General features: G+C 40.8%; 1 protein-coding gene across 1 annotated transcript in view; it reads right to left on the minus strand.

The window, feature by feature from the left end:
* Positions 1 to 15029, minus strand: part of pdss2 (prenyl (decaprenyl) diphosphate synthase, subunit 2) — a 35889-nt gene that overhangs the window by 2351 nt on the left and 18509 nt on the right. Inside the window, exons 4-7 of the mRNA XM_042500997.2 lie at positions 9038 to 9112; positions 6453 to 6626; positions 4180 to 4311; positions 1061 to 1096 (exon numbers count right to left, since the gene is read on the minus strand). Coding sequence (XP_042356931.2) covers positions 1061 to 1096; positions 4180 to 4311; positions 6453 to 6626; positions 9038 to 9112 — 417 coding nt within the window. The remainder of the gene's footprint in view (positions 1 to 1060; positions 1097 to 4179; positions 4312 to 6452; positions 6627 to 9037; positions 9113 to 15029) is intronic.

Below are 15029 nucleotides of genomic sequence, written 5' to 3' on the forward strand. Positions count from 1 at the left end.
TCACTTACTGACTTATCATAAGGTATCAGTGAAGGGTCGAAGCTGCTGTACAACAGATGCCGACTTCAAGCAACAGTTTGTCATCCTCACTTCTTACATGTACTCAGTTTTTTTATATTATTTGTGCAAGATATGAATGTCTTCAAATAATATTCACTTTCACCCAATCTGGCCTCTCCTTCTCCCCAAATGATCAATTATACAGCTGGCAAATTTGTTTGCTAAAAAGTTTCTTTTTGGGGATGCATTCTAATTGGGACTAAAAGACTAGCAGACTGAATGCAAAACAGTATAAAATGGGAGTTTCTGCAAACATTTATGGTTATTTATCAGAGTTAATGAGATGAAAGCACATGCTAAATCATGTAGACAATTTCTAGATGCCAAAAATGTACACAAAGTTTTTCTAATTATGCGTTTCCATCTTTGTGCTGAATCAAAGCAAAGTTTTAAGCTCGTGGGCCCAAGGTCTTTCTGTTTCCTCCCCAAAATTTCATCCCTCCCTCTGTCCTGCTCTCAGCTTTCCTCCTCGTGTCCCCTCATCTCTCCTTCCCTTCAAACTTCTCCCCGTGTCCCCTTTTCTCGACAGGTCTGCTGAAGGAGATTCTCTCACAATGCCACTGTCTCAGAGCCTCAGTGTCTCCTCCGCAAATAGGCCCCGGTAACTAATCCTTCCTGCTCTGGTTTCAGACGGGACTAGATAACCCCCACAACACCATCAGACCCCTCCTCTGTAGCTTCAGTCTCTTCTTGCACCCCGATCTGCCCCGCTCTTCCCTCACATGTTGACTTTGGAAAGCTCATTTCTCAACTTTGATATAGGTTACAGTGAGAATACGTCCTGTTTCTCTTTGATGGCTCCGACAGATGCAGTGCCAGTGAGTAAACAGGTGAAAACATTAAGATAAAACAATGAAAAACGGAGCTATCTTACTGAAATGGTACACAAAGGCAACAGTGGGTGCTGTGTTGGCATTAGCATTTGTGAAACACTGAGAAGTTCATAGCTCAATGAAGAGGCAGATTCTTTATAGAGGAATAAATAATCCAGTGGTCTTACCTTTGAGTAATCCAGCTGGTTTCTCAGTGTTTTTGCCTTGCAGAGAAGAGAGAGTAATTATCAGTTATATTACCAAGGTTTCCAAAGTTTAAAAAGGTACGGTTTGATGAAACTTAACAATTTACAGGAACTGTATATGATATTTAAAACATTATTCTTACAGCAAACAAATATTTGCAATGTACAGATACAGTTGGGTAAAGGGTTCCCGAGCAGAGCATGATGTCATGCTACCTTTTAGGGTTAACCGATATTGGTTTTTCAGGGCCGATACCTATACAGATTATTAGTACTAAATGAGGCCGATAACTGATATTTGGAACCGACATGCATTTACAAAAAAAATGAAAACCTTTCTGTCAATATTTAGAATTTGGAATATAACAAACTCCAACACAAAACTTTGTTTAAATGACTTTAGCAAGTGTTTAATCAAAACTGAAACTTTCAACATCATATCATAACAACTGAAAGTTCCCAGCAACTTTTTTTATAAAGTCAAGTCAAAATTTAAATAAAAATGAATAAATTAAAATCGCTTCCTGAGGTTTTACAAAATAAAAGTTCCTCCCATGCTGACACTTTCTTTGCACTTTTTAATTAATTAATTTTATCAACAATCTTTAAAATGAAATTGGCAAAGTGCCAAATATTGGCCCTGACAATCGGCCAGGCCGATAATCAATTGACCCCTACTACCTTTTGTGTGTTGTAATCTGAGCTACTCTGTAGTTAGTTGTTGTAGACAGTCCGGCTGCTTGTGCATTTTAGTGCATGTGAGTCCTTGAGTGTCCACTCCATGGGTTAGTTCCTCGCCACCGCTCTTCACTGTGCAAAAGTAGGATGGGGGCCACGCTTCTCTTTTATGGAACCATCTTCCAGTTTCGATCAGGGTGGCAGACACCGTTTTCACTTTTAAGGGTAGACTTAAGACCTTCCTCTTTGATAAAGCTTATAATTAGGGCTGGCTCAGGTTACCTGGACCAGCCCCTAGTTAGGCTGACATAGGTTAATCTGCTGGGGGACTTTCTATGATACACTGAGCTCCTTTTTCCTTCTCTTGCTCCCTCAATCATAAAACGCTCATGTGTGTTTACTGTATTACGCTAACTCCGTTGTCTCTCCGGAGCATTCCTGTTCCCTTGTTTCCTAGTTTTCCTGGATCCTGGCTGCAATCTTAGCTGCGCCTGATGGTGGTGATAGCTGTGCTGGTGCTGTGACCCTGCCCTTGGTCATGCTTGTGCTGTGGCTGCACTGATACTGTAACCTTTGGCTCCTCCTGATTGTGGTCTTGGTTTTGCCATTGCTGAGGTCCTGTCTGAAGTTACGCCTGTGTTCGTGCTTGACGCAACCTTCTACTGCCATTGTTATGAGCCATGCCTCCACTATCAGTATACGCATGGAACTCTTATCAACACCCACAATATTATCATAAAATGCGTTTAGTAATTTTACACCCATCATTATTGCAATATGACATGCGTCTGTTTCCATTATTGCTGTGCATCCTTCCCCCTATCTCTCTGTCCCCTCTCTCTTTCTCTTTCCTTAATTGTAATTCAGTTGTTATTTATAACATCTTTTGCACGTCTGTCCATCCTGGAAGAGGGATCCCTCATCATCCTCTAACCACTCTTCCTGAGCCCCCCCCCCCCAAATACAAGGGTTCTTTTTCAGGAGTTTTTCCTTTGGTGATGTGTCTAAGGACAGAGGGATGTCGTATGCTGTAAAGCCCTCTGAGGCAAACCGTGTTTTGTGATAATGGGCTCTATAAATAAAATTGGCTTGACTTGGCTTTACTTGCTCATACCATTTACCACTAATATTGTGACAGCGTCATCGCGGATGCATAGCACCCACTTTCCCTCCCAGGTTAACACCGATAGCTCAGCACTGTTCATGCTGTTAGCACTGTTTGATGCCAGCTTCCATCTCAGTCACCTCCACATTAAGAGCTGTGTGGAAACAACCTCTGAATCTTACGTTCTGAAAATAGTAAAGAGCTCCTCTAAAACCATAACATTTTTGGGTAAATCAGACATTTAAACTGGTCTAAGCAGAACTCGTAAAGGCCTCATTGCTTTCTTCTCCTAGTCCTAACAAAATTCTTCATTTTAAATCTTACTATAGCACATCCCAAAAAAAACTTCAAGGTGAAAAGCTTTATTAAATGAAGAATGGAGACAAGCTCAGGGCAGATCAAATAAATAAATATATAAATTCCATGATTTTGTGGTTAACTATTCATTCACTTCAAACCAACTAGAGCATAATTTAATTTTCCACATTTTCAAGGCCAAGGTGTCTCAAAAATCCAGCTTGCTTGCATTGAATAAACTTGGTGCAGCGTCTTGGTGTTGGTACACTCATAATTCTAACTATGCCTTTGACTAAAAGGCTTTTTACTTTTTAAATTTTTATATTTTACTTCGAAACTCTGCACTGCAACTCTTATTTCAATATATGTGTTTTTATATTTTTGGGTTTTATCTGCTGTTTTCCCACTTGCTTTTTTTTAATCACCTTTTACATGCTTCTTTTATAATGTTTTAAATGTGTTTCCTCTCCCCCTGTTGTTGTATTTCAATGTTCTGTGTGAAGCACCTTGAATTGCCTTGTTGCTGAAACGTGCTATACAAATAAACTTGCCTTGCCTTGTCTATTCTCTCACAGGTTATTACTAGAAAAATGGCATCCTGGAGAATGGCTGCCAAGAAGTAGTAGTACTGTAGTAGTACTGCTGCTATAAGAAAAGTCAGCAGTAAGCAGGTAACATCCTCTGGAAAGTAATGAATGTTTGCACCAAATTTTACCAACATCTGTCTGACAGTTGTTGAGATATTTCAGTCTGGACCAAACTGGTGGACAGACTGGCATTACCATAACTGGAGCCATGCCACCAACATGGCAAAAACAAACAAACAAACACACAAAAAAACACAATCCAAACCAAAAGTATTTAAGAAACCCTGACTTTGTCTATGAGATTGTACAAGTTCAGCTAAGACGTGCTCATTTCATGCACGTAATATGGCCACCTGTGACTGAAAGACTCAACGTAAATTAACAAAACATAAAAGCCTAGCTGCTGCAGTGATAGTCATAGATCACATTCGTACCTGCTGCAGCTGCTGACGCCATCTCTCCTGGCCAACGATCTGACGATGGAAAACCACCGGGGCGGCGTTCAAACTGAACGACAAGGGCTCTCCCACGCTGCTCTTCACAAATGGCTGCAGGTCGGAGTTCAGCTACAGAAGACAAAGCACATTTGTCAATCAGGCTGAAATTCTACTTTGTAACTTCCAGGCACCAATTAAACCGACCCAGCGGTGAAAGTGTGAACAGGTGAGCGTGCGCTTTGCCTAGCTACACTCTGAGTGACCCTGTTAATAAGCAGCATGATGAACAGTCTGGTGGAAGACACAGCTAGCCTGATAAAATGGTTGTCCTTCAAAGACCTCATTTCTGTTCGCTCACATGCTGAGACTCCCTGCAGCCGCTGAGGCCTGCAGACAGGCAGCTACAGGGAGCCACAGCAGGAGAGGACGTACTAACACAGCAGCGCGAGTGGCACTAATACATCAAATTTGGTCTACTACAAGAAGATTCAGCCTCTGAACCTTGAAATATGTCTGAGCATTTGCAGAATCTTGTGCAACATTACATGTGTATATTTGTCTCTGATGTAGGAATAATCAGACTCTTCAGTCTATACTGGCAGGACAGCATCAAAATACTGCTTCATTTACAAAGGAATAATTATTTTTACAGGAGCTGTTGGTTTTTACCAGTCAGCATTTTCATCCGCATTTTCTGAGTGCAAATATATTCTCCCTGTCCCCTTTTGGCATTATTTTGTATCAAGTAACTAGCGGTGTAAAGCAGCTAATCAAAAGACAACTAATATTATTAAACTAAAATAAGACTTTTTGTCCTCAGGAGAGACAAAGATTACATTTAAGCCCATGAAACCTTGTTATGAAACACAGACTGTAAAAAAGATGCTTGAAACATTTCCACTTACTCCCACTGTTCAAAAATATAGCCAAAAAATCCTGGATACTGCTGCTGTCAACTTGAACTGCAGACATCATTTAGAACCAGAGTCACTCAGGAAGACACCTGTAAGACTCGATTGTGAGCAGCACCATTGACTGCGATCACATAGACTGAAAATCTCTGAGACTTTCAGAAAGACGCTAGTGTAATAACTGCCGTTCCAGTATTTCCTATCCTGAGCTGTATGATTTGTCAGTCAGAAACTACCACAAGTAAGACAGTAAAGCCCATTTGTGGGAGAAGATCAGTCGGACAATGACTGTTGATGGTGAGTGTTGTGCTTTTATTACTGTACGCAGTGAGCACAGTGAGCTTGTTGTTAGCTGTGTAGTCATTCCTGTGTTAACATAGTGTTACAATAGCTGTCTATGTCAAGATAATGTTGTCATATATCCCTTTCCCACCATTTTAACACCTGCACACAGGTTGTTTAAACACAAGTAAACTTGCTAAAAATTTGCCTATAGTCTGCTTTTCTTTTGCCAGTTGAGCATAGCTGTGTACACAGGTCTGCAGCAGATGAGCATGTGTGTGTGGGTTGTTTTGGTGTGTCTGTTCGATGTCACAGACTAAGCGGAGGTAGAAAGCAGCATGGAAAGAGGTCTGTGATTACTTTACAATTTATATCTCTTATTAATTCAGTCTCTCTTTCAAAGCTGAAATTGGCGCGTCTACCTGGATGTTGTGTTTCCATCTATGCCGATCGGAGCTGGAGGCGATAAATACCTATAACTACTGCAGAGTCATTTGACTCAAAAAGACAGAAGTTAGTGAGTGTTACCAAGTTTATTTGCAGTGAAAATTAGGCTATAGAAACAAACCCATGACCTAGAACACTTTTTTTTATAACACAGCGAGATGAAATGCACCAAAGGGCCAGCCACAACTTCCTGCCCTGTTTGGGAAAACAAGATTTTTAGTTTGATCCATGACCCATCCGCTAATGTGGAGGGGGGGTTGTTTATGAGCTATACAGCAGCCGTCACCAGGGGGCAATCAAGACCTTTTGGCTTTACTTTTGGGGAGCAATCCATCTTTATATACAGTCATTGGTTTCAAATCTTCAGTTCCATATTCACCCAAATAAAGATTTTCTCACTGTATGGCAGAATATTGTGTGTTCCCGAAGGTCCTCATAACTCACAGTGAGAAGCTAACCAAAAAAAATATGTTTTCAGGTCCTTTAACCCAAGACATTCAACTGTGATTATATCAAAAAGTAGCCCACTGGTGTGACAGTTGACTGTTACTGATTTATTGTACACAGACGATAAATGGTATTTACTGGTATTTGCCGTGCAGTGGATGGGATACTCAGATTCAGACTTACCTTGTGGCCCAGTGAAAGGTGCTTGCCGTACTTGTAAGCCCATCTTTGCGAGTCCTTGTCATGTTTGGCAAGCTCCATCGCAGCTTGACAGCTCTTGGCCAGCAGTGACCCATGGGACAGGAAGGTGTGCTCCTCCCACGCCACCACATCGATGCCATCAGTGAGACTATTCTCCTGCAGAGCAAATAGAGGCAGAGACATGGTGGTCCTGAGCGCTCACTGCTTCGGCTGTACAACTTCAAAGTTCCCACAGAGCACATCAAAACTCCTCAGTCAATATAACCCCTCCTCGCTCTATGATTTTAGGTTTCAGTATGGAACTGGAGAGTAACAGAGATTTCACACAGTATTTCACATGAGTTCTTCAGTTATTCATATATGAAAGACCTGATAATAGAAAAACATATAACACTGTAAAATGATCATTAATCATTAATCCTGAAGCATTTTTCAGAATAAACAGGCAACAAAAGATGTATGAAACAAGATTTTGTCTGCAGCACACGGTGACATCACCCATCACTAAAATTGAACTTGCTTTAAACTGCTGTAGAACCCAGCAAGCACAGTAAAATTAAGGGAAACTCTTGCTCACTGGTACCTGACAGCACTGTGGTCAGTCTCAGAAAGACTCTCTTTACTTCATTATTTCACAAGATGTGTCTTTTTCTTCCTATAAATAGAAGCTTGTTACGCCTGGATTCAGAGCCATTCACAAAGCAGTACTTAACTTCTCTGCTGTACACAGCCGGAAAAAAAACTTCCTGATTATCTAATTGCATGCCAAACTGACTCACTTAAATAAACACTGAAAACTGAACCTCTGAGCACTATTTTCTTCTCCTGTTAAAGGGTAATGTTGGCATTATTGTGTATTTTTGTTATTGTGAATGAAAGACCAAAACCAACAATAAATTGCCCGTCCCAAACCTGTCTCTGCTTCTCAGCCCCAAGCCCAATAATTCCTACCGAAGATGTAAATCTTTGTAACAAGACCGCAGATGTATATATGTATATATATGTATATATATAGATGATATAGGGCTATATCATATTTTTATGCTATTTAAAGGGTGCCTTATTCAAATAATAAGATGCGCCTTTATTGGCAGGTTTTACAGTGAGCATAGACTGCTTGTAACACACACAGGGACATGCAGATGGGTTGCAGCTGTGTGAAATAATACATCATTAATGAGAAAAAAATGTAATTACGTTCTCTAAAATGAGAACATAGCAGAGAGCAGAGCAGAGCTCCTGTCTGATTCCACATTAAAAGAGACACTAAGCACATTTACACCATAGACTGTAAAAATAATGGACGTAGCCACCATGACGTTCATTGGTTTGTGGATTCCTGTTTCGAAGCCTCAAGTTTGGCATTTCGGATGTTTCCATCTTAGTTTTTTGGAGCCGGAAGTGACCATATTTGGACAGGAGATTGGAGCTGTGAGAGAGGGGTTGATCTGACTGAAAAGTCAAGGACACTATTGGCAGACAGCCTGTCAATCAAAGCAGACCCGCCTTTAATTATGCATAGCTTTATAGCCTTAATGTAATTAAGGATTAGTTACTTAAAAATGAACCCCTCATACAGTTGTCATGATGAGGGAATTGGCTTCAGAGACCAAAATATATATTTTTTGTACCAGACTGTTAACATTTTTATTTCTATATTATAACATGGAGGTCTACGGGGACTTACTCTGTTTTGGAGCCAGCCTCAAGTGGAGATTCAAAGAGCTGCAGTTTTCGGCAGTTAGTGTCAACTTAATTTGCCTTTAGGTTGCCACTTGATTTACACATAAGGAGCAATGTAACTTCATTGATTATTTCAGAAAGTTAAGTTCTGTCTCGAGTTTATAACTACGGTTTTTAGTTTTGCTGCCTAATTGTCCCATGATATTTGCTGCAGTGACATTACTGCTCTTAGTGCTTTACTCTCAGCAGAAAAACGTTCGCTTCTCCAATTTGGCGAATCCACCATGTAAAAAGCAGTGCACCAGGTGCAGGCACACCTGGCTTTTAAAGGGAATAGGAGATGACACTCTGGTTGAATTCATGTCACACCCAGAACACACCTTCAATTAATTAAGGGACTAAATACAACCCCTTTGCCTCGTGCCTCTTACTTTGCACACAGATTTGTGTTCAGCTAGAAAAAAAGTGGAGAAAGTTGGACATGCCCTAAATGAACTTGTGCCATGCACTTTGCACTTACAGATCCTTTAAACAGGGCCCTGAGGGTCATTTTTAAAAAGGCTCAGCAATTTTCGAAAACAGCTGGTAGTTTCTAGCAAAAGTTATTTTAGCTGAGGAAAAAAGGTGCATTTGTCAGGAGACTGTTTTCATCTGTAGGTAAAGTGCTTTGAAATAATATGTATGAAATGTAAAATGAATTTGCTCTGCCTTTAGTCTCAAGTTGCTGTATTCAAATCGACTTGCGGATATTAAGGGACAATTTCATGTTATTTTGCCATGTATGATGGATTTATGCTTTTCTTTACATGAAAGTGTATCACAGATTATGTATCTCTACCTCCCGACAACAGAGTCGGACTATAAAAAGAAAATTGGTGCTTTACCTCGGTATTAGTGTAATTCTCATGGTAGATTCCTTGAACCACATCACCGATTGCGCTTGAGATCAGTTCAACAACCTGTCAAACAGATAGAAAACATTTGGATTCAAATTTCAATCTTAAGGCATGATCAGATCATCAAACTCCATTTACACACCATCCTCTGTTATCTGTAAGACAAAGTTAAATAATGGGTTTGATCTGCACCACAGTCAACATGTCCATCAACAGCCAAGTGTCCTTGGACTCGAGCACTGAACCGATAACCTACTCCCTCATTATAAATCACTCTGGCTAACAGCTTCGATTAAACCCCTAAAATGTACATGTAAATGAGGTCGATCAAAACTGACACGCTACTCGGTTCATCCGTGACATTTGTAATTAAAAACCACAATTTTCCCCTGATTGAAGCGCGAGCTAACAGCGCTCTCGTCTCAACAGCTGCTTCGGTGAATAAATCAGAGGTGAGACGAGGGTTGGAAACCAGGTGAACTGCTGCAAACTCAGCTGCTCATTATCGGGCCATAGGGGAGCGCCTGTTGATTTTCATAAAGCAGAACTGGGCTCGCCTTCGTTCATTATACTCTGTATTTCGGGAGAAGTCGATGGAGACGGATCAAGTGTCTGTCCAGTCTGAGGGGCTGAAATGGAGCTAAAAGGCAGATGGTGAGACCAAATAAGACTGTGTCCGGAGAGCGGAGGGGTTAATGAGGTTTTGGAGGGATGATCTGACTTCAGGGTCCTTTTTGCTTTCCATTTTCTGCACAAATTATATGAAGATTTATTTCGCTTTTTGCCTTTGAGCATTGCAGATCTATATCTACACTTACAGCATCTATGCATTGGTATTTTTCAGCAAAAGTGGCACAGAGAACTCAATCACCTGGCTATAGACTGCTTCCAGTACAAGTTAATCAATATAACGCACAAGGAAAAAGTGCTGCTTTGGGAGACTGACATTTAAGAACCTTAAAAAACATTTTAAAAAAGGGCCAACAACTTCAAAAAAGGTTAAAAATGGTCACATATTGTCTTGGCCAGGTCAGTGCAGTTTGTTTAAGACTGCAGTTGCCCATTTCCTCTTACAGGGGGCATGCATGACTACATTTTAGCTTACAGAAACACTACCGGCCCTTTATCAACCACCAGATGAGAGGCTGCATCTTTTCAAATGACTCCTTAAAATCTGGATCTAATGAATGTGTAAAAATCTGAACTCTGTCCTTCATTCACAGCCACAGGACAACATGGACAGAGGAGGCCACGCCTGTACAGTTCAGATGAATGAGGTTAAATTTAGAGCTCCTTCAGCTCATCCCAGACATCCTTGGTTCATCACAAAAGTCTGGTGACGCTGGCTTGCTCCGTCAGCCTCGCAGCGCCCTTTGGGTAACCGAATCCGCCGGGGGAAAATATTGAGGAAACCCGAGCTTCGCCCACAGACCTGGAAGGACAATGTGCCTACAGTATTACCAGATGTGGTGTCTCTGCCTGCCTTGGGAAGTGGGGGCCAGTGGGGGTCTTTTTTTGGAAAGTATCAGATAAGCTTTCTGCCTGCCTCCCCCTTACTCCATTCCCAAATCCAGCCAGATCGTGTTTTGCCGACAGGTCTGCGAGGGGGGGAAACCGGAGCCTCACGGTGAGATTGCTTTACAGTTTATACAAGTAGCAGCATAGGTTTCCTCTCAAGGCCACGACACATAATCTCCATTGCTCTCACTGCCTTAAAAGAAAGAAAAAAAAGGCTGGTTTATGAGAAAAACTTCGAAAGCTGCAAAAACTACTCATCTGTCACCCTGTGTATTAAACGGATGTGGGGTTATGACCACACGCGAGCTGCAAGAAAACACACAATCTGTTTAGCAGAAAGTCAGTTTAGCACAGTTTGGAGCAGATACAGAGTTATAAATATCAGACTATTAGCAGATTCTAATGAGTGAAATGGAAATCATTTACAGCCTTTATTGCAGGCATGTCAAACTGGTCCACAGGGGAGCCGGTGTGGCTGCAGATTTTTGTGCCAACCAACCAAGAGCACACAGTTTGACCAATCAACTGTCTGAAGACGGAGATCAGTTGATTAAATGAGTCAAGTCTGGTGTGCTGCTACTTGGTTGGAAACAAAACCTGCAGCCACACCGGCCCCCCTGTGGACCGGTTTGACATGTCTGCTTTATTGCCTTCGGTTAATTCTAAGTTTCTAAATGCTATTTGTATGTCTTGTAAAAAAAAAAAAAGTTACACAATGTTGAATTTTTTTTTCTGTAGCTCTGAGACTAAATGAAATATAATCCCGATGATGTAATCTGGGTTATTTTTATTACCTGGAGGTGTGGAATTTGAAATAAGTGGGCATTTAGGACTTAATCAATCAGTCATGTTAAGATATTATTTCAGTGCAATGTAATCCTATCCTTCAGTTCCCTCAGTTTGTGCATTAAAATAGACTATAATACTGAATATATGAGTATGATTGGAAAGTCTCATGCTCGTCATGGAATCAGGTAGATGGTACACGGCAAACTGGATATCATATTAGTGTATAAGAGCAGGACTGTAATAGTAACAGTACTGTTTAAAGTTAAAATATTTTTACTTTTTGAAGTCCTCCACAACAGAATTTACAAATTTTTTAAACACCTTTACATGAGGAAAACGTGCAGACAATCTGTAGAATTACTGACATAATTATATTAAATAATAATTGCATTTAATATATGTTATTCTCTTCTTTGTAAATAATACAACATCACCATTGCAACATACTGTATCATCATGCGTGTTTTGTTTTACCGTCCTGCCATTCCGTGGGACTGTTCGTTTTTTCCGTGCCATCCAGAAGGTGTTTTCCATCTGCCGTCTACCGTTTGCCTGATTCCATGTGAATGCATCTCAGGCAGTGTCTTCATTTAGGGATCCTGGTAAAAGTTCCTTCTGGGCATTTCAGTATCTGAAACCTTCTTCCCGACCAGGAGAAAAGGCCTTTATCTGGGTGGTTGGGATCCTCAATGATTCCCCTGGCTTTTTTGCAGTGTCTGGTGTAAACATCTTTGATGCAGGGTAGAACAGCGCTGCTTTGTATGTTCAGCTGAGCAAACCACTCTTTGCAGAATTTTGGGGTCCTGTTCGGTGCTGTTTCCATACCACGCAGTGATGTTCCCCATCATGACACTCTCAGTGATGCAGGAGTGGAAATTCCTCAGTATTTGAGAGGCTATGAATTTCCTAAAGTGTTTCTTCCTTGCATTTTTCACCACCAACATGTCCAGGTCAGGCCCTCAGTGATGTGGACAGAAAGGTACTTGAAGCTGTCCACACTCACCACCCATTGATACTGAGGGGGGTTTATTTCCTTTGCTGCTTCTTCCCAAAATCCACTATCATCTCCTTAATTTTGCAGACGTTCAGGAGTGGATTATTGTCCTGACATCAGCAAGTAAGGTCCTCTACTTCCTTCAGGTAGGTCTTTCAAATAAAGATGATTTCCATTTGCATCATGATAGATGTAGTATTCAGGGTTTTTGGAGCTTGACCAATACTAAAGAGACGGCTCAGGAGGAAGAACAGTTGTCTACCAAAGTGAAGGGTTGGTGGTTCGAATCTTTGCCCCTTAAAGGGTCCTTGGGCAAAGATACTAAACCCTGAACTGCTGTGACTGTGCCTGAATAGTTATCTGTGAGCAGGTGGCACCTTGTATGGTAGCCTCAGTCATCAGTAAATGAGTAAATGAGGTGGATTGGTTCCCCCAAGAGCTTTGAGTGGTTACTAAGACTTGAAAAGCACTATTATCACCATTATGCAGTTAACCATTAAGATGAAGAATCAGGATGGCTCGGTCTCTGCTGTTTCAAGTTTGACCATTCTTTTTAAAAAATTATTTAACTTACAACTTGATGGCTCTCAGCAGAGTATTGTCTTAATTCCCATGCTAGTTACAACATGTGTGATCTCTCCAATGATTCATTTTCATTGAATGTGCCAATAATGGAGAGTTAGTGTCTTTGATTTCACAAATAGACACAAAGGTTGATGATTTTATGATTGAAAAAGTTAGAATCTTTCAAGATCCACATTTTCAGGACTTTCATGTTTCTTCAGGAAAAAAAAACTCAACATGAACTCACAAACAGGAGGTGAAGTGAACAGGAATTTGGTAATATATCATCCCACCAAACTTTGGTCAAAACAAATTCCATTCCTGTAAGTGAAGCTCAGATGGACTGATGGACTTTTCATTCCTGTTTACTGTAATCTAATTTCCAGTCTGTTCATGAATCAGTGAAATAGCTTCACAAAAACACAGCTAAATATGAGCATCAGTGCATACCGTGGTTTGCCCTCGGTTCATTTTGTTTTGCTAACCTTTTCAAACACGAGTAACTGCTGGCTATCGGATGTCCATCTCCTTATTACCCTTAAAAACTTCCACTTTGGGGACGTTTCCTGTGGTTGCTTCGGGTTACAGTCACACTCCTTATAAAACGACACTGCGGGATTGTTCAGTTTCAAGCATCACTGTGTGTTAATTTGGTGCCACCTGAGTTTGGATGGCATTGCTCTCACCTTGACACTGAACAACACTACAGGGACAGATGCTCCGAAGCTTCAATTCAACGGATGCCAACTTGCTTGGTGTAAATTCCCACTTAATGTGATTAAATCATCATTAGCTCAAGTCATCAGCGGATCTGCTATCATATCATTCTCAGTGTGTTTTCCCATCTTCCAGGGAAACAACAATATCAGTACCATTACTGTAATCTGTATCTTAGCCAAAGAGTGATAATTATCTCCAATAGTTCTGTTGCAAAGAAAGATCCCAGTGAAATTAGGACCTTAAAGGAAATGACACACCTTTAAAATTAGCGTTAATTTATAAAGTTCCTTCTTATAACTCCTGCTGTGTTTCCCAAACAAGACGCACCATGGATACCTCTTGCATCATATTTTGGGAAGGTGTCTCTTCGCTGCCATAGAGCAGACATAAACCCAGACTATGTTTGCTGAATAAGAGGCAGCAGGGAAGGCGATAAGGGCTGGTCTGGCTGATGGCACATGAGGTGGGGAGAGAGACGGTTATTTTGATCCACCCAGGCAACCGCATTCTGACAGAGCGGCGTGGTGACAGCATCTGTCAGCGAGAGGTTACCAGGCTACGCGGCAGATATGATCTGTGGTGCACTTACAAGACCACCACCACACAGACGCCCAAAACTGAAAATTCAATAAGAAGGATTCCCATGGTGTACATCTCTATGGTGTCTCCCGACTGTTTTCTGTACCTGTATCTGAGTGTTTGGAGGAGTGATGTGTTTTAGATTGCCAGTGTGAACCCACAGTAAAGGTTAGTGAGAAGCAGAATGATATTCACAATGGCTGAACAGAACAAAGAGGGTCGCCTAAAAAGGTCCAAGTACCATAACATGACATCCAAATAAAAGGACCTCACAGTGCGTCCGACAACACTGGTTACAAAATTTTCTGACTTCTGACTGAAGTTGTGACTACGAGTGAAACATTACGAAAATCCCTTGTCATGATTATTCTGGCCAAAATAATTTGGACACATGACAACATCAAAATATGCTTAAAACTATAAAACTATAAAACAATCTTAAAAAATCCAAGCTTTTCAGCTATATGAAATAGCTTCATATCTTTTGCTTGATTACGATGTTTTGTGTTTTTTTCAGGATGGTGTGTATGCAGTGTGTACACAATATTCCTGATTATGATTATGCCAATAATGGAAATTCACCACCATCAACTTGCTGTATCTTTCATTATTATCTTCAATAAAATCGTATATCGTCCCTAATTGTGAACTAAAAGAATGATGTCAATCGTTTTAGAAACCAAAAGAGGTAACAGCCAAGTGTTTCACAAGAAAAAAAAGATAAGAGAAAAAGATGTTGTTTGTATTAGATTAGTTCCTCAGGTCAGGAGGGAGGTTATTTTGTTTTATGTTGTCCTGACCAATCAGTAGAGTGAT

This window comes from Plectropomus leopardus, chromosome 14, assembly GCF_026936395.1.
Source record: "Plectropomus leopardus strain MGB_pleo_1.0 chromosome 14, ASM2693639v1, whole genome shotgun sequence".
Taxonomy (NCBI): domain Eukaryota; kingdom Metazoa; phylum Chordata; class Actinopteri; order Perciformes; family Serranidae; genus Plectropomus; species Plectropomus leopardus.